The sequence below is a fragment of the Doryrhamphus excisus genome, chromosome 20 (assembly GCF_030265055.1).
Source record: "Doryrhamphus excisus isolate RoL2022-K1 chromosome 20, RoL_Dexc_1.0, whole genome shotgun sequence".
In the NCBI taxonomy this organism is placed as follows: domain Eukaryota; kingdom Metazoa; phylum Chordata; class Actinopteri; order Syngnathiformes; family Syngnathidae; genus Doryrhamphus; species Doryrhamphus excisus.
Window position 1 is genome coordinate 7,271,018 of NC_080485.1, and position 17,881 is coordinate 7,288,898.

The 17,881-nt window shown below is 40.8% G+C and overlaps 1 protein-coding gene across 5 annotated transcripts in view; it reads right to left on the minus strand.

The window, feature by feature from the left end:
* vit (vitrin) overlaps positions 1–17,881 on the minus strand; it is a 32,006-nt gene that overhangs the window by 7,994 nt on the left and 6,131 nt on the right. For 3 of the 5 annotated variants that reach the window (XM_058058320.1, XM_058058324.1, XM_058058323.1), the window contains exons 2-15: positions 15,504–15,582; positions 13,310–13,375; positions 12,697–12,853; positions 12,491–12,624; positions 12,333–12,410; positions 11,839–12,045; positions 10,022–10,066; positions 8,036–8,074; positions 7,898–7,948; positions 7,490–7,552; positions 6,968–7,030; positions 910–984; positions 705–770; positions 300–362 (exon numbers count right to left, since the gene is read on the minus strand). In XM_058058320.1, the coding sequence (XP_057914303.1) occupies positions 300–362; positions 705–770; positions 910–984; positions 6,968–7,030; positions 7,490–7,552; positions 7,898–7,948; positions 8,036–8,074; positions 10,022–10,066; positions 11,839–12,045; positions 12,333–12,410; positions 12,491–12,624; positions 12,697–12,853; positions 13,310–13,375; positions 15,504–15,582 (1,186 nt within the window). The remainder of the gene's footprint in view (positions 1–299; positions 363–704; positions 771–909; positions 985–6,967; positions 7,031–7,489; positions 7,553–7,897; positions 7,949–8,035; positions 8,075–10,021; positions 10,067–11,838; positions 12,046–12,332; positions 12,411–12,490; positions 12,625–12,696; positions 12,854–13,309; positions 13,376–15,503; positions 15,583–17,881) is intronic. The other 2 variants (XM_058058321.1, XM_058058322.1) reach the window with 2 other exon arrangements.

The following is a 17,881-nucleotide window of genomic DNA, read 5'->3' on the forward strand; positions in this document are numbered from 1 at the left end:
AAAGTATAATTAGAGTGCAGCTGCTGTACCGAATGAGGCCGCTTTTAATTTCCCACTTCACCAACCCTTTAACCAAATCCCAACATGCCAAATGGAAAGAGATCAAGCATCCTGTCAAGTATTTTTATAAACACACGACCCAAAAAAAGCAAACCCGTAGAGAACAAATGTGACCATTTAAAAAGGTGGTGTGTTTACAATGTTTACAATTACAGGCGGCTACTTGTTGTGACATGAGCATAATAAAGTGACTCCCAAGACTTGTTAGTCCCGTATAAAAAGAAGAGAAAAACACTTACGGTATGATCCAATGTTATAATACCAGCGCTCAAAGTCTGAGATATCAGGCCTGTGATCCTGAGCTAGAGGAGGATGGTTTGAGACCTGTTAGTATCCCCACATTGAACTTCGGAGGGCAAGCACTCATTTCCACGGTTGCGATTGGTCATGTCATGATTGCCACCCAATCCCATACCGGTGAAAACAACGGCATCGTGCAGAATGATCACATGCTCAAAGTGTAGCCTGCTTTGCTCTCTTTCTCGCTCGTCCACACATGAACATGAACATCACTCGCACACAATCAACACACATGTCTGTGCTCCATATCAGTCACATGATCATGCATGATGCCTTTTTTGCACATGCAGCATGCAGCAATACGAGCAGGTGGCTGACACCGCACTGTTATCAGCTAGACTTACCTGTCACTTCAGGGTTGTCCGAGTCACTCCAGGTGTATCCTGAGTCTGGAGCTGCATAAATAACATCTGAACATACAGCATAGCGTTACACTTATGGCCTCCAAAGACTATAAACAAATGCAAAGCAGGAAGAGAAATAATGTCTGGCTGGAGGAACCCTCCACGTACAGTTCCTTTAAGATGCGTCTCACTAATGTATGTGTACCTGATGATCGCCTAGCTCCAGGGAACCACTCAGGACGAGGGAACGACGGAGGGCCCCAGTCCCTCCTGGGTAAAACTGTGCAGGGAAGATTTAGAAAGCATGAGCGAGCGCACACATCATACTTGTGACCTCCATAAAACGTCATTAGTGGAGTATGCGCAAGATGTTGGGCCTTGAGTCAAGACACCAAACATACTGTACTAAGTCATCCACTAAGTATGTTTGAGCTGCACGAGACAGCGGAGGGCCAAAGTATGCACACACATCCATCTATTATCTATACGCCAATTACTTCCTTACCTCCACTTGCATCCTGTTCAGCTGTCTTACATTAGTCGTCGTCATTGCTACATGTTGCTTTGCTTCATGGGCTGCATATGTAATTGTCCTTACATGCTGTTGCTTTTTGGATTCAGGCCTTGTGCAAACTTTTTCCACAGAGGGCCACATAGTGAAAAATGTATGTATGCAAAGGTCCACTTTGATATTTTGCAAACCAACACATAGATGTGCTAAGAAGTTACAGTATGTATACTTCAAGAAAAAACCTGCATCTCAGCTTTGTGATATAGCTGAAACAGCGTCTTGTTTAAATGAACTGCCTGTTTTTATCTTTGTCTTGTTTTTGTTCAAAATCACTTGAAAAGTTCTGTATAAATTTGGATGACATTTTCAGAAAATTGTCGGAAAATGGGATATGGAAGGATATAGAAGGATTCTTTAACATTACGAGATTGGACCATTTTCGGCATTGGTGCATGTAACTCCACAAAAAATGGTCATAATGCTTGGAAAAAAATACAGGACAAATTTCCAACAGGTTCAACAACATCATCTTTTCTATTGTGCAGTTGCTTCTTTTTGCCTTTCTCACAAAATATATGAGGTCCACTTTGATATTTTGCAAACCAACACATAGATGTGCTAAGAAGTTACAGTATGTATACTTCAAGAAAAAAACTGCATCTCAGCTTTGTGATATAGCTGAAACAGCGTCTTGTTTAAATTAACTTAGGTCTTTGATCTCTCTGCAAGTAGAGTGCAGAAGTCATGTTTTTGCCTGTTTTTATCTTTGTCTTGTTTTTGTTCAAAATCACTTGAAAAGTTCTGTATAAATTTGGATGAAATTTTCAGGAATTGTCGGAAAATAGGATATGGAAGGATTCTTTAACATCACGAGATCGGACCATTTTCGGCATTGGTGCATGTAACTCCACAAAAAATGGTCATAATGTTTGGAAAGAAATACAGGACAAATTTCCAACAGGTTCAACAAAATATCAAAGACACTCAACATCATCTTTTCTATTGTGCAGTTGCTTCTTTTTGACTTTCTCACAAAATATATGAGGTCCACTTTGATATTTTGCAAACCAACATGTAGATGTGCTAAGAAGTTACAGTATGTATACTTCAAGAAAAAAACGGCATCTCAGCTTTGTGATATAGCTGAAACAGCGTCTTGTTTAAATGAACTTAGGTCTTTGATCTCTCTGCAAGTAGAGTGCAGAAGTCATGTTTTTGCCTGTTTTTATCTTTGTCTTTTTTTTTTTCAAAATCACTGGAAAAGTTTTGTATAAATTTGGATGAAATTTTCAGGAATTGTCGGAAAATGGGATATGGAAGGATTCTTTAACATTACAAGATTGGACCATGTAACTCCACAAAAAATGGTCATAATGTTTGGAGAAAAAAAATACAGGACAAATTTCCAACAGGTTCAACAAAATATCAAAGACTGAGTCAAAAAAAAAAGTACAATTATTATTTTTGGTATGACTCACAACCTTGAACCCTGGTACATACTAGTAGTGGACAAGTTAACACATACATTTTCACTACAGCAACTGTAGTTAATGACATTGGTGTACTAGCTGTACAGGGGAGTCCTGCAGGAACATACATGACCCATACTGCTGCTTTAACATGGAACGTCATTAGGGTCCCAGGTGAGCTGGAGCCTATTCCAGCCAAATTTGGGAACGAGGCAGATTGGTCACCAGGAAACCACATTATATATACAAAAACATGCAAACTCCCCTCAGAGACAATCCATGTCTGCACACACGTTATAAGATAGAAGAAACACTGAACTGTTGCATGGTTACAGTAAGTAATAGAACACCAGACCAGAACATCCCATTTATCCAAACTGACTTAACACACTTCAGTGCACACTTACTCCAATGGATGTGTGGCTTACACGAATGCACAGCCTGGGCTCAGCGTTCCCATCCTGTGGCAGCGAGCAGGCTGGCTTTGTGTTGATTGGGACGCCACTTGCTCACTGGAGCGTGGGAGTATTATTGTACAATGTATGACAGTGTAGACAGAAAGGGACGCAAAGATTAACTCAATCTAATGCCGCTCCAAGGTCCAGTAGTGTCCAGCAGACAGGACGGTTATTCTTTTGTGGTGAAAGTGATGCATTAGAAAAATGGACAGGTGTAAGAGTACAGTACAGTAACAGGTACATGTACTTCCTGCTTGCTGTGGAGCGTGTTATTGCATGGCAAAGATGCATGCCGAGGTCTTAGAAAATACAGTTCTGCCACCTTGTGGCCGTTTTTAACCGCTTAAAACTGCACTCAATATCATCTTTTCTATTGTGCAGTTGCTTCTTTTTGCCTTTCTCACAAAATATATAAATATAAATATATAAATATGTCTTAGGTAGCGAATGAGTCCATGAGTTTGAAAGGCTTTCCCAGCATTCATTCATTCATTTTCTACCGCTTATCTTCACGAGGGTCGCGGGGGGTGCTGGAGCCTATCCCAGCTGTCTTCGGGCAAGAGGCGGGGTACACCCTGGACTGGTCGCCAGCCAATCACAGGGCACATATAGACAAACAACCATTCACACTCACATTCATACCTATGGACAATTTGGAGTCACCAATTAACCTAGCATGTTTTTGGAATGTGGGAGGAAACCGGAGAAAACCCACGCATGCACGGGAGAGAACATGCAAACTCCACACAGAGATGGCCGAGGGTGGAATTGAACCCTGGTCTCCTAGCTGTGAAGTCTGCGCACTAACCACTCGACCGCCGTGCCGTGCTTTCCCAGCACTGATTTCATATTGTCATCCAACACTCAATATGAAGATGCTAAATTGACAATGAAAAAGTAATCTACCTAATAAACATGTATACGAATGAAAATACACTTGTTATCATATGAAAAAAATAGCATTTTTAAGTGCGTCCCCACCAGAGTGTATATTTGCATCGCATTTCATAACATTGATACTGTATTGTCAGAATAAGTGGTTCCCAATCATAATGAGTTGTCTCTTTTATCTGTTTGTATATCTTTAGAACATACCGAAAAGAGAAAGACGTGTGTTCATGGTGCAATATAAACTGTTACATCTGTTGGCGGCAGTTCAGTAAAGCAAAGAAAAAAGTACTCATAAATCTTATAAGAGCATCATCCTCTCTCCTGAGGTGTCTTTTTGGAGTGACACTGATCCCTCATGACCCCACCTCTGACCTTTCACCTCAACCTTAAAGAATGTCCCTCAGGGGCATCAATAAAAACATGACTTTATTAAACACAAGTTTAGTAGCTGTTGTGAGCGCTAACTGCCATCGCTGCTGCTAATAAACTTGTCATGAGCGACAGGTCAGTCCGATAAACTCATTTTGGCTTTTTTTTTTTTTTTTTTTAAACCAAGCTGTCTAATTATAGGGACCAATGATTGCATTCCACACAAGCAAAAACAGAAGCACTTTGCTCCTTGAGCCAAGAAGCGGGATGTGAAACCACGCTATGTAGAACCGGCTCTCCCTTCTGGAAGCATTTACAAGGATCGGAAAGACGAAGCCAGGCCAGATGGGCTGCACTGGAATATAGGATTACGATACTGAGAGAGCACCTTTCTCATCACTGTCTTATCATCTCAACAGATATGGCACAAGATGAATGCAGCGCCACATTATCTTGCCATCACTCATCTTATTGGCAACATATTCATAGCTCATTTTTCATGCTACTGAGTACTGTACTCTTAGGACCGCAGCATCCCGACATTACAAGCTATCAATCAAGGCTTTATATACACTGGAAATAAAACATTCAATTTGCAACCAACAGTATCTTCAACATCCAAAGCAGGGGTTCCTGGGTCCTAAAAAAATGTTCGTACTTACTGAAAGCTAGCTGAGCCAAGCTCAGTGCTAGTGAAAGGAGTACTACACCCCAAATTGGTCACCAGCCAATCACAAGGCAAACACACCTCTGCCACCTTGGGGCTGTTTTTTGTGGTTTAAAATTGCTCCGAAGTGAAATGCATTTGTGGAGAGTTGCGTCATCACCTCTTTTTGCCTCTCGCACAAAGAAAAACATAAAATAATTTATTTGATGGCGGCACGGCGGTCGAGTGGTTAGCATGCAGACCTCACAGCTAGGAAACCAGAGTTCAATTCCACCCTCGGCCATCTCTGTATCTCTGTGTGGAGTTTGCATGTTCTCCCTGTGCATGCGTGGGTTTTCACCGTGTAACTTTGGCGTAAAATAACTGTTCTCATCGGGCAAAGGTTTATAGTTAGCTCATTCGCTCCCAAAGACGTATATATGTAAATATATACATACGTCTTTGACGGTTTTTGGGCGGAAGAGGTATAAAGAGGTGATGATGCAAGTCCACAATAGAAGACAGCATGTTTGGTGCAGTTTTAAAATGACAAAACAGCCACAGAGCCAAGTCAAATGTGAAAACTGTAAACAACATTTTTTTGTGTTGTTTATGTGGTGGCATGGTTATTTTGGCTAACTATATATGGCTGCATTTGTGTCAAGGTGAAAGTTATGCTTGTGTATTTTGTTTTCTCCCCCTTTTTTTTGTTAAGAACTGATATTTTGGGCTGCACGGCGGTCGAGTGGTTAGCGCACAGACCTCACACCCTCGGCCATCTCTGTGTGGAGTTTGCATGTTCTCCCCGTGCATGCGTGGGTTTTCTCCGGGTACTCCGGTTTCCTCCCACATTCCAAAAACATGCTAGGTTAATTGGTGACTCCAAATTGTCCATAGGTATGAATGTGAGTGTGAATGGTTGTTTGTCTATATGTGCCCTGTGATAGGCTGGCCACCAGTCCGGGGTGTACCCCGCCTCTCGCCCGAAGACAGCTGGGATAAGCTCTAGCAGCCCCCGCGACCCTCGTGAGGAAAAGCGGTAGAAAATGAATGAATGAATGAATGAATTGATTTGATGGGATGAGATTATAATAATGTATAAATGCGTCTTTGGTATTGAATGAGTTAAGATGCTGATTGACAGCATGATCATTGCACAAGTGTGCCTCAGGCTGGCCACAATAAAAGGCCAGTCCATAATGTGCAGTTTTAGTGCATAGGGAAGATGTCCACAGTATTGCATATCAATAAGGTTCACAAAATGTTGCACTAAAGCAATTAAAGCAACACATCCATACAGTTGCATAACCAGTTCAAGGTTTCTTACTTCAAGAGAGTTTTTCCTTACCTCCACCGCCAAAGTGCTTTGGTTTTCTTTAATGCATCTCAAGATACCTTCATTCATTCATTTTCTACCGCTTTTTCCTCACGAGGGTCGCGGGGATGCTGGAGCCTATCCCAGTTGTCTTTGGGCGAGAGGCGGGGTACACCCTGGACTGGTGGCCAGCCAATCACAGGGCACATATAGACAAACAACCATTCACACTCACATTCATACCTATGGACAATTTGGAGTCGCCAATTAACCTAGCATGTTTTTGGAATGTGGGAGGAAACCGGAGTACCCGGAGAAAACCCATGCATGCACGGGGAGAACTGTAGCCATATATAGTTAACCAAAATAACCATGCCACCACATAAACATGTTGTTTACAGTTTTCACATTTGAAAACCCACACATGCACGGGGAGAACATGCAAACTCCACACAGAGATGGCCGAGTCTGTGCGCTAACCAAAAGACCGCCGTGCCGCCCTCAAGATACCTACTGTACATTATATGAGTCAAATAGACTTGACTTATCCCTGTTTTTGATCCCCACCTACTAGCGTTCCTGCTTGTGCTCTGCCATCACTTACCAGGATTGGATTGGCTCAAGACTGGACTTCGCTCCTGTTGGGTTGCCTGACCTCTGTTCAAAGCTGCTTGCAGCCATGAAAAGCAGGAAAAGAAGAAGAAGAAGTGAGGAGAAACAAAGAGGAGACAAAGAAGAGAGTAAAGAGGAAGGTTACACCACAATTTCATCTTCTATTGCAGCTTCATATTAGAATAAAGATCTATAACAGGGTCTATTTACATGCCAACAGGCACCTTTTATCTTCAATAAGAGGATGCGGCTGATGATGACAGAACACGGGGGCTATTGGGAAAGGAATGTGAGCTTGATTGGGTGGATTAGAGGCAGCCTTGGGGTGCAGATAGCTGGGGCTTATGGGTGTGGACATCAGGGTCACTCTTCCAGCATCTCCTGCATTCTTCCAGCATCACTGCCCTTGACCTACATTCCATGTTGGTCACATCATATCTACCTGTGTATGTATGTATGTATGTATGTATGTGTGTGTGTGTGTGTGTGTGCGTGTGCGCACAGGGAGGCTGACCTGGTCCAACTGGAGACGCCGACTGTCTCCTCACTGCCGGCACAGCCTCAGCTCTGCGCAGACCTGAAGGCAGGACCAGTAGGCAAACATCATGAGACCGTATGTAATTCAAATAGCAACAAAAATAACATGTAATCCAGTTTTTAACAGATTGTTTGTATTTCTATCTGTAATGCATGGCATTCAAGTAGAGGGATACTTACTAATTAAGTATGATCGGAGCTGAAAACAGTCATTGAGTGGTATTTTTTAGAAAAACACAACACAGAACACTTGTGGCCTGAATGAGGCTCAGCAGATGTGTTGAAAGCAGCAGAAGAGGTTCGTGCGTGGTTGTGTGTGTTAGTATGAAAGAGGAAAAAAAAAGGAACAATAGCATCATCGGGGTTATTTTAAAGTTGGCTTTACCTGCACTGGCACGCTGCGGGAATCTATTCGGATAGGCACTCCCTCGGAATACTTCAAAGAAATGTCATGACATGAGTCAAAGAGTTGCCGCGTGTGGTGTAAACTGACTTTCCAAGAGCTGCAGAGTCAGTGGTGTACCTTGGCTGGGGCTCTTGCCTTGAGCACTCTGTGACTGTCCTACACCGGTGGTGGAATAACATAAATATATTTAGGCAAAGATATATGGAACTGAGTCAGCATCCACCACCAATCATGTCATAAGCTGACTTCACTTTCAATCAATACAATACACAGCCTTTTTCAAATGAAGTACTCCAACTCAAAGAATTTTACTTTGATGTTAATTGGTCAGATAGTCTTTTCCTTAGTCTGAAAGACTGGTCGTCTTATATTTATTGGGGTCTAGAGATTTATGCATTCATTAATGACACCAAATGACTTCTTCCTGTCACTCACATCTTAAAAAGTATTCTCCAAAACGGGCCATAAAAAATAGGGATCACCTTATGTTCAGCGTTGTCTTATATTAGACTATTTATAGAAGGGGTCTCAAACGCGCGGCCCGCGGGCCAAATGTGGCCCGCTAGACACTAGTTTGAGGCCCCCGCCTTGATATGAAAGTTTAATGTTAGTGCGGCCCACGCAAGTTTGATATGGATGCTGTATGGTATCATGTACCCAGAAAAAATTATTACGTTTGATTAATGTTCATGTTAAAGGTTAAATAACTGTTAATAGTTATCCTCCCTATCCGTGTGAAAGTGGTAAGTTTTTGGCTATTTAAGTTTAAAGGAAATAACTTGAAGGCTACCGTTTAGGTCGCTAGCTCTCTAGTTTGCGAGTTAGCATGTGTCTCAAGACCCTGCAGTTGCGCAATATGTTGTAAATAAAAAGAGTATAAATGTGACTATAGTCGTGTTTTGTCATGTCTACAGGGCTCTAATAATGCTTTGTTCATTTTAATCTGAAAAAAATAATTTGTCTACCCACCAACTATATGTGGTTTCTTAAGTTTTTATTATTTGCCGTTTTTTATTATTATATTTATTTATTACTGATTGATTGATTTTCTTTATTCTTAATTTGTTTATTTATTTTTCATCTTATTTTGTGCAGAAAAATAAAAATTAAGATATTTGAGAACAGTGGAATGTTTTATCAGAGCTTTTATTGTAGAAAATCGGAACCAAAGCACTGAAAAAGTTTGAATATTTTTCTGTTTTTAATAAATGCATTGTTTTTTTTTTGAAAACCTGATGCGGCCCAGCCTTGCTTTACCCTAGCTCCAGTGGCCCCCAGGTAAATTGAGTTTGAAACCCCTGATTTATAGTCTTACACTGATTAAGTAAATACTGTACATTATGACTTGTGCTAAAAAAAAAGGTACAAATGTACAAACGTACATTACGCTAAGTCTTCATTTTGTGTCGGATTGTTAGGTTGCAAAACACTTAAAATTTATCAGTTAATTTCTGAAAAAGCAAGACACGATGTTCGAACCGTGATGTAGTCCAATTACTCCATCCCAGACACTCAAAAGAGAAGAACGCAATATAATCATAAATGACAAATGGATGGAACCGGACACCGGACATCCTGACGAGATCAAATTCAAGTATTTCTCATCTTCTTTAACAACATGTTGGCACTCGCAACTTTCTTTGGCCCCGTGTCATGTTATTTAGCAGCCATGCTCAATAAAAAAAAAAGCACAGGCAGTGAGTAAGCGAAGCGTAGGGTGCTTTGTTTGAACACTCGATTTCTCCGAACAATAAAGTACGGGGAAAACGGACTACGTTGTTACATGCCGAATTCTACAAAGACAGACAATATTTTGGCAAAAATGCAAAGTGAATCATACAACAACATTACATTAATATGAGGATCAAAAACAAGCCAATTATCCTGTCTGTCTGTACAGTTCTAAGCGTCTGTAAATAATAATTGCCCTAAAGCTACCTTTTGTAGAAGTAAAAATTCTTTGAGTTATAGTTTTTACACGTTTATAGTGAAAAGGGCTTTAACTCAGAGCAACTTGCCATAGGTTAGCTTAGTATGCAACAATCATCCCAACACACCATTATGTCATCATAACATACAGTAGCTTTACTTTACTTCACTCACTTGAACTGGAAGCTGCTACAGAGGCCAGGTACGGGTGACTGCTGCCTACATAGAAGAAACACAAACGGCTGAAGGAGCGGAATCATTTGGAACCTTTGTGCACCTTTGTGCACTCACTTTGGCGGCCCCAAATGGGCCACATGAATGTTTACTTATACAGTGGAACCTCGGTTTCATTTCAAGAGTGGACGGTTAGAGCTGTATACTTGCTTACTTCAACTTTATTGTCAACTTCAGCAGCAGGTACAATAATCAATACATACACTGGCCCAGCTCACTTACTGTTATGTGTCTCCGTTAAACCATTCCCCTTGTAAAGGAACCTTTACATTACAATTCTATTGTAGCAGAGGCTACCTTTGTACTTTGTCACAACTTATTTATTGAATTCAATAGTGCTTCTCGCCTTCTTTATCAACTTTTTTTCATCGGTCCTATATAAAAAAAAAAAGCACAGATTCCTCTAAGTGAGCTTGAACACCTCATCAGAGCATGGCGCAGTACTTGGAAAGATGGAGGAAGGAAACAGAGTTGTTCATCATTGTGTATGTGTGTGCTCTATGAGCAAATAAACCACACATATGCACATCAATAAAGATGATTAAAAAAATTCCCTGCAAGAAAATTGTCTGTAGTGACCCAAATCTAAAATCCTTCACAGAGTCAACAATGGTTTGTTTTGGCACTCAACTAGTAACTGAAGCAGTGTAAATTTGTAGCAATAATGTTTGATAAAAAAAAAAAAAAAACTGAATAATGAGTGTTGCGAGGTGTGATGTCAACTGTACACTGAAGTCAGTTAGCCAAATGAGTAGCATAAATGCATGGCCGTGCAGCAGCCATTTGTCATAGCAGTACTTGGAATCACCTCCTCTAATCACATGTATGTGATGTGTTTTGGGAGATAGAGAGACTGGAGCGACTCGTTGCTGTGTAGATGTTAGTTAGTGCACATCCAGACGGAACTGTGGATCTTCTGTGTGGATCGGATTACCGTAAATTCCGGACTATAAGCCGCTACTTTTTTTCCCAAACTTTCAACCCCTGTGGCTTATTCAGTGATGCGGCCAATTTATGTCATTTTTCTAACGGCCGCCAGGGGCTCTCGAGTAGAAAAGGTAAGATTAAGACCGGTGGAATATATGCCGATGTCGAGGAAGACTGCAACTTCTTGTCGTGTGCATAAATGAAATTAGCGTGAACATACCCTCATCATGGAAAATGCAAAAAGAAAGGCATATGACGCAGCTTTCAAGCTAAAAGCAATCGAGCTGTCCGATAAAGAAGGAAACAGAGCTGCTGCACGTAAACTTGGCATAAACCAATCGATGGTGAGACGCTGGAGCAAGAACTGGAGCAATGTAAAAAGACGAAAAAAGCTTTCAGAGGTAATAAAAGCACGTGGCCCCAACTGGAAAACATTCTAGAAGACTGAGTGAACACACAGAGAGAAGATGCTATTGTGTTGCTAGCGTGTTGTTAGCATGTTGCTACCGTTTTACTGTCGCGTCACAGGCACCGTTTGTGAAGAAAGTTATATTATTGTTATTGTTAAGTTATATTATTAAAACTTTGAAAACTCTCTCTGTGTACCGTCTTTCTTTGTAAATATGTTTACATGTTTTAATGTGGGCACATGCGGCTTATATACAGGTGCGGCTTGTGTATGTACAAAATCGCTTTTCCTCTAAAAATGTAGTGGGTGAGGCTTATATCAGGTGCGCTCTATAGTCCGGAAATTACAGTACATAATCCTCCACATGACATGCAGGGATCCATGAGGAACAATAAAACATGCAATGATTTGTCGAGTTTACCTGCGTCTCTGACCCTGTGCACGACGGCACGAGCTTTGACGGTGGTGGGTGGTGGTGTCAGAGGAGTTGTAGTGGTAGTGGGAGCTTGGGTGGTAGTGGTGGCGGCGATAGTGGTAGGTTCGGGTGTGGTCACCGTGGTGGTGGGGTCAGGTGCTGGTGTTGTTGGAGGAAGCGCTGTGATTACCGCGGGGGCTTTGTCCTTTTGACCTGAGAGGAGATGACAAGGTGAAGGCGGCCATTCGTCTTCCAAGATGGATGAGCATTGGGGGAAGAACTATGGTAGCTGCAACATTGAAATCATTCCTAACATTCTTCAAAAGAGTGATGGTGTTTTGACTTCCCATTGAACTGAATGCCTGCCATCATTGATTTTAAGGTTTGTGGCAACATCTTGGTCATACAATGAAGAAGGTTGGTCTCATCTATGGTCCCCTCGTTTGATCCCTGGGTGTTACTTAAATGGCTTAATAATAACTGACAGAATCCCTCCTCACTTGTCTTCACGTAGGTTGGTCTTGAAGGAACGAAGTCAAGGGTAGAAGGGTAGATGACTCCTTTCTTGGGCTTCCCCTCTACAACACAACAAAGCATCAATCAACAAGAGGGGGTCACCTCTGATGTTACCTTCGATATGAAGCTCCGTTATGAATACCTGTGACAACGAATGATTCCCTCCATTTCGGAAGTGACAGAGAGCGCACGCCGTTGGAGTTGCTACCTTTGTAGATGTTCTGACCTGCCATTTTCCTCACAATCACTTTCCCTCCTGAATTAGTGATGATTCCACTATTGGGATACAAAAACACGTACGGCATATGATTTCCTGTGTGAGCTTTTCTGAGTCATTGTGCAGTTTACCTGTGGATGGCGGCGTTGCAGATGCTGGAGATGGAGGCGAACACACCCGTCCCGTACACCTGCTGCTTGGTCTCCCGACAGTGTGCAGGACATTTGACGATGAATTCCGGAAGGCTGATCTTTCCCGCTCTGACGTCGCACTCGATGGCTGGTATGACTATGAACAGGGGACATGTTTACAGATGTCGGTTAACTTGTTTTGACAACAAAGAATTGCTGAAAGGATTAGCGATTAATCGGTATGTAGATAAGTGGATTGATAGAATTCTAACAATTGATTCGTTGTTATAGAAATAATCCAAACAATCTAATTCTGTTGGCTGAGATTATCCTGCATTATAATTTACACTACTAAATCATCATCACACCATGTATTCCAATGAGTGCATTGATTTAAAGTTTAGCCACCATAGAAAATGACAGTCATAAGTTCAGGGGAAACCTCAAATAAAATAAATCAGTGGCAGCTTTTATGTTTAAGAAGTGATTTATACATTGAGCCATTTGTCAATGAGTGAAGGTGAAGAGAGAGCAGTGGAGCGGGAAGGCGGAGACAGCCTCGCTGCCACTGACACACAAATTATAGGTTTGTGCGTCCATCCATGGTAGATACCTTGCTTCGGTTTCTTGCTCTTGGATCCATTCGGCTTGGCCTGACTAGCGCAGGACAACAGGAGCACTGTGGGAGAGGAAACAACATGACAGCAGTGTCTTATTGCTGTAGTGAATGATACTTGTGAAGAAGCGATACAGCCGTATACTGTACAACGTGTACAACAACTGTACAACTTAATCACATGCACACAAAGTCTTATCTAAACTGAAGTGACTAGTCTTCTTTACCCCTCAGTCAAAGGTGTACTCCATAACAAAACTGCTTCAAAAATCCTGTACATTAGCCATGCAATAACTGTGCAACAAAACATGCAGTAATAATGCAATATACCATGCAATCACCATGCAATAAACCGCTGCCTTGATCGACATGTCCACAGCCGTAAATAGTGTATATAACAGGGGTCTCAAACATGCGGCCCGCAGGACACTACTTTGAGGCCCCCCGTCTTGATATGAAAGTTTAATGTTAGTGCGGCCCGCGCAAGTTTGATATGGATGCTGTATGGTATCATGTACCCAGAAAAAATTATTACGTTTGATTAATGTTCATGTTAAAGGTTAAATAACTGTTAATAGTTATCCTCCCTATCCGTGTGGAAGTGGTAAGTTTTTGGCTATTTAAGTTTAAAGGAAATAACTTGAAGGCTACCGTTTAGGTCGCTAGCTCTCCAGTTTGCGAGTTAGCATGTGTCTCAAGACCCTGCAGTTGCGCAATATGTTGTAAATAAAAAGAGTATAAATGTGACTATAGTCGTGTTTTGTCATGTCTACAGGGCTCTAATAATGCTTTGTTCATTTTAATCTGAAAAAATAATTTGTCTACCCACCAACTATATGTGGTTTCTTAAGTTTTTATTATTTGCCGTTTTATTGTTATTATTATATTTATTTATTACTGATTGATTGATTTTCTTTATTCTTGATTTGTTTATTTATTTTTCATCTTATTTTGTGTAGAAAAATAAAAAGTAAGATATTTGAGAACAGTGGAATGTTTTATCAGAGCTTATTGTAGAAAATCGGAACCAAAGCAAAGTTTATTCATTTTTCTGTTTTTAATAAATGCGTTTTTTGGGTTGTTTTTTTTTTAAACCCAGCCTCACCCAGACCCTAGCTCCAGTGGCCCCCAGGTTAATTGAGTTTGAGACCCCTGGTATATAACATCTATATTACCTTGATTTTTGCACTTTCTCTGCTCTTATAGACTTCTGTATCAGCTATTCTTGTACTTTTGCTGTTATAAACATGGAATTTACACTTGTGGGGCTGATAAAGTCATAACTTATTTATCTTGTTTTAGCATACCCCCACCATCTTAGTGAGGAGAAGTGGCATAGAGGATGGATAAATGGATGGCTATAGTTTGCAGTATAACTGCATTGCATCATACTGACAACTGTTATATGTATTTACATATATTTATGTAACTAAATACACTAGATCAAGGAAGGGAGCCTATGGTTCTCTTTTGATGACTGCATCTGACGCTCCGGCATTTCTTAACACAATAAAATACATGTATTTAACTGTTCTTTTGCTGACATTTTAAAGTAAAACATTACCGAAATCACAAAAATAAAGTTCAGAGCCAATAGAGCCAATACCAGCTGTCCTTCAGATATTTTCTGGGTCAGACACCACAAATTGTTTATTACTCTACAGTACACTAACCTACCAGAGTCATTGAGAGGTCAAAAAGAAAAACTTCCCCCCTTTTCTGTTCTGGTATTTTGTCAAGTTCAAGTCAATTTCAGCCCTGCAACTTTAGTCAGATGAAGTTGATCATGACTTCAGTTACATTGGCATTGAGCAAAAGCATCGTTGAATCTAATCAAAACACTTAGGGTTGGTGTGTGTACTCAAACACGCGACCTGGAACGCAACATTTCTTCAGTTCAAAAGGAAGAAAAAGAGTGTAGCCGAGGTGTTATGCAGCCAGTGAGACGTAATATCAACTAATCTTTAACAATAAAATGCCTGTGTGAGGATTTTTGTGTGTTTTGGCATTAGTTAGAGAGTGTTAGAGGGTCTACTCCCTTTTCCCATTTTGGGTAAAAGTTCTAAACTGTAGAAGCACTCAGTGCTCTTGGTTCAAATGACCAAAGCAAGGACATGAATGGATGTGTTGATGTATTCTTATAGCTCCATTGTTAAGTTGCCATAAATAAATAAATAATAATATTTCTCACCCAGGTAGATGGCAGTCACCCATGTCCTCATCATGATGGGGTGTGTTGGTTCAGTGGGCCAAATGTCCTTGGAATGCTCCTTTTGAGGGACAGCATAAACAAAACTGTATTGCAACCACAGTATACAGTAACAGTGGACACATTTTACATGCAAAATGATGCAAATATTTGGTATTTGGTTTTGATAATCAATATATCTATCCTAATTGCTGGTGTGTGAAACACACACTATATTAAGAAAAAAGAATTATTAAGAATAAAATGGCATATTGTAGCACACACAAGTCTGTGAGGACCAGGTACCAATCATGAGTGACAATGAGCCTGTCAACTGATTGGAAATCGCAGGAGGTCATTAGTCAGTATAACATCAGTCATCACTAAAATCATCACACAGCAACTTCACACCCAAAAGGTAGCTAAGAAAAACAACAATACAAATACCATTCATTCATTCATTCATTCATTCATTTTCTACCGCTTTTTCCTCGCGAGGGTCGCGGGGGTGCTGGAGCCTATCCCAGCTGTCTTCGAGCGAGAGGCGGGGTACACCCTGGACTGGTCGCCAGCCAATCACAGGGCACATATAGACAAACAACCATTCACACTCACATTCATACCTATGGACAATTTGTAGTCGCCAATACAAATACCAATATGCAAAGCATTTCATTGGATACCGCTGCCAGGGAATGAATTATTGCGGTGCCCCGTTAGCCTTGTCCAATGAAATGCTTTGCTGGGACAAAATGCATGATGAGAAGCCGTTAAAATAGTTTATTTAATATCTCTTAGCTACCTTTTCAGTGTCAAGTGGCTGTGTGATGAGTTTAGCGCTCTTTGGAAGATGAAACTGTGAGTCAGACTGTTATATTGAGTAATGACTTGCAATTTTTTATGGGTTGACAAGCTTGTCGTCAGTTCAAAGAAATAGCTACTGTTTCCTCATTTTCCTGACTGTGTGAGCAGCACAATATGTAAACACAATACATAAAAATACACAAAATGATCCACAAAGGCAAAACACATGGGCGGAGTTGTGTGCAAAATGAAAAAGATTGTTCTTCTCGAAAGTAAACAATTGTCAATTTGCACAATAGAAATCATCTCACGAACCACTAGAAATAAGACACCATGTACAAACACGACTATAGTCACATTTATACTCTTTTTAGTTACAACATATTGCGCAACTGCAGGGTCTTGAGACTTGCTAACTCGCAATCTAGAGAGCTAGCGACCTAAACGGTAACCTTCAAGTTATTTCCTTTAAACTTAAATAGCCAAAAACTTACCACTTCCACACGGATAGGGAGGATAACTATTAACAGTTATTTAACCTTTAACATGAACATTAATCAAAAGTAATAATTGTTTTCTGGGTACATGATAACATACAGCATCCATATCAAACTTGCGTGGGCCGCACTAACATTAAACTTTCATATCAAGGCGGGGGCCTTAAACTAGTGTCCTGCGGGCCACATTTGGCCCGCGGGCCGCATGTTTGAGACCACGGATGTACACCCTGGACCGGTAACCTTTCTGACAAACAAACAACCACTCACATTCATGGATAATTTGGAGTCTCCAATGAACCTAACATTAAATTTACGTCAGGTTTGATCAAAAACAACATCAACTATTCTAAAAGTAGTATCCCACCAGAACAACAGAGACTATTTGGCCACATCACGTCCTATGCAATTAGAGGGTATACATGAACCAAGTTAGATTTCAAAGATGAACCGTCTTCAATCAGATGCCCTCTTTTGTTTGAAGATGAATCCTACTTTGGCACACATTTATTTTAGGCTGTTTTGTCATGTCAACCAGAGCAAAAGTGCCTTTCACCTCCAGACCCCTGGATGAATTCACTGAGCCTGCTGACTGTACCTCCTTACTGAGGAGGTGTTGACTGAGCTCTCCCTGTTAACGCTGGAATGCTGTACCTCCCACGAGGGCGGCTTCTCATCACACACACATTCAATGTGAAAGAGCTGGAACATGTGACCATTCCATGACCACGGTCACACTGTTGGTTCATTTTAAAACACAATATTAAGGCCATCATGGATTGTAACTAACTTGAGAGAAAATAGAAAATATGGATGTGATACAGTATGAAGATACAGGAGATCACTGCCTCATAATTGGGATTTTTTTTTCTCTGCTTGAAATTGTGAATAAGTAGTTGTTTTTATTGTGATTTCAACAAAACGTAATGTTATGCTGAGAGGCGTATAATAAGGTTTAGAGCAGGGTGAGTATGAAATGTTGTTTTGTTGGCCTGTGGTACATTCTGAATATATAATTTCACAAGAAAACAAACAAAAAAAATGGCAAGACAGTAATTTTACAAGCATAAAGTGACAATA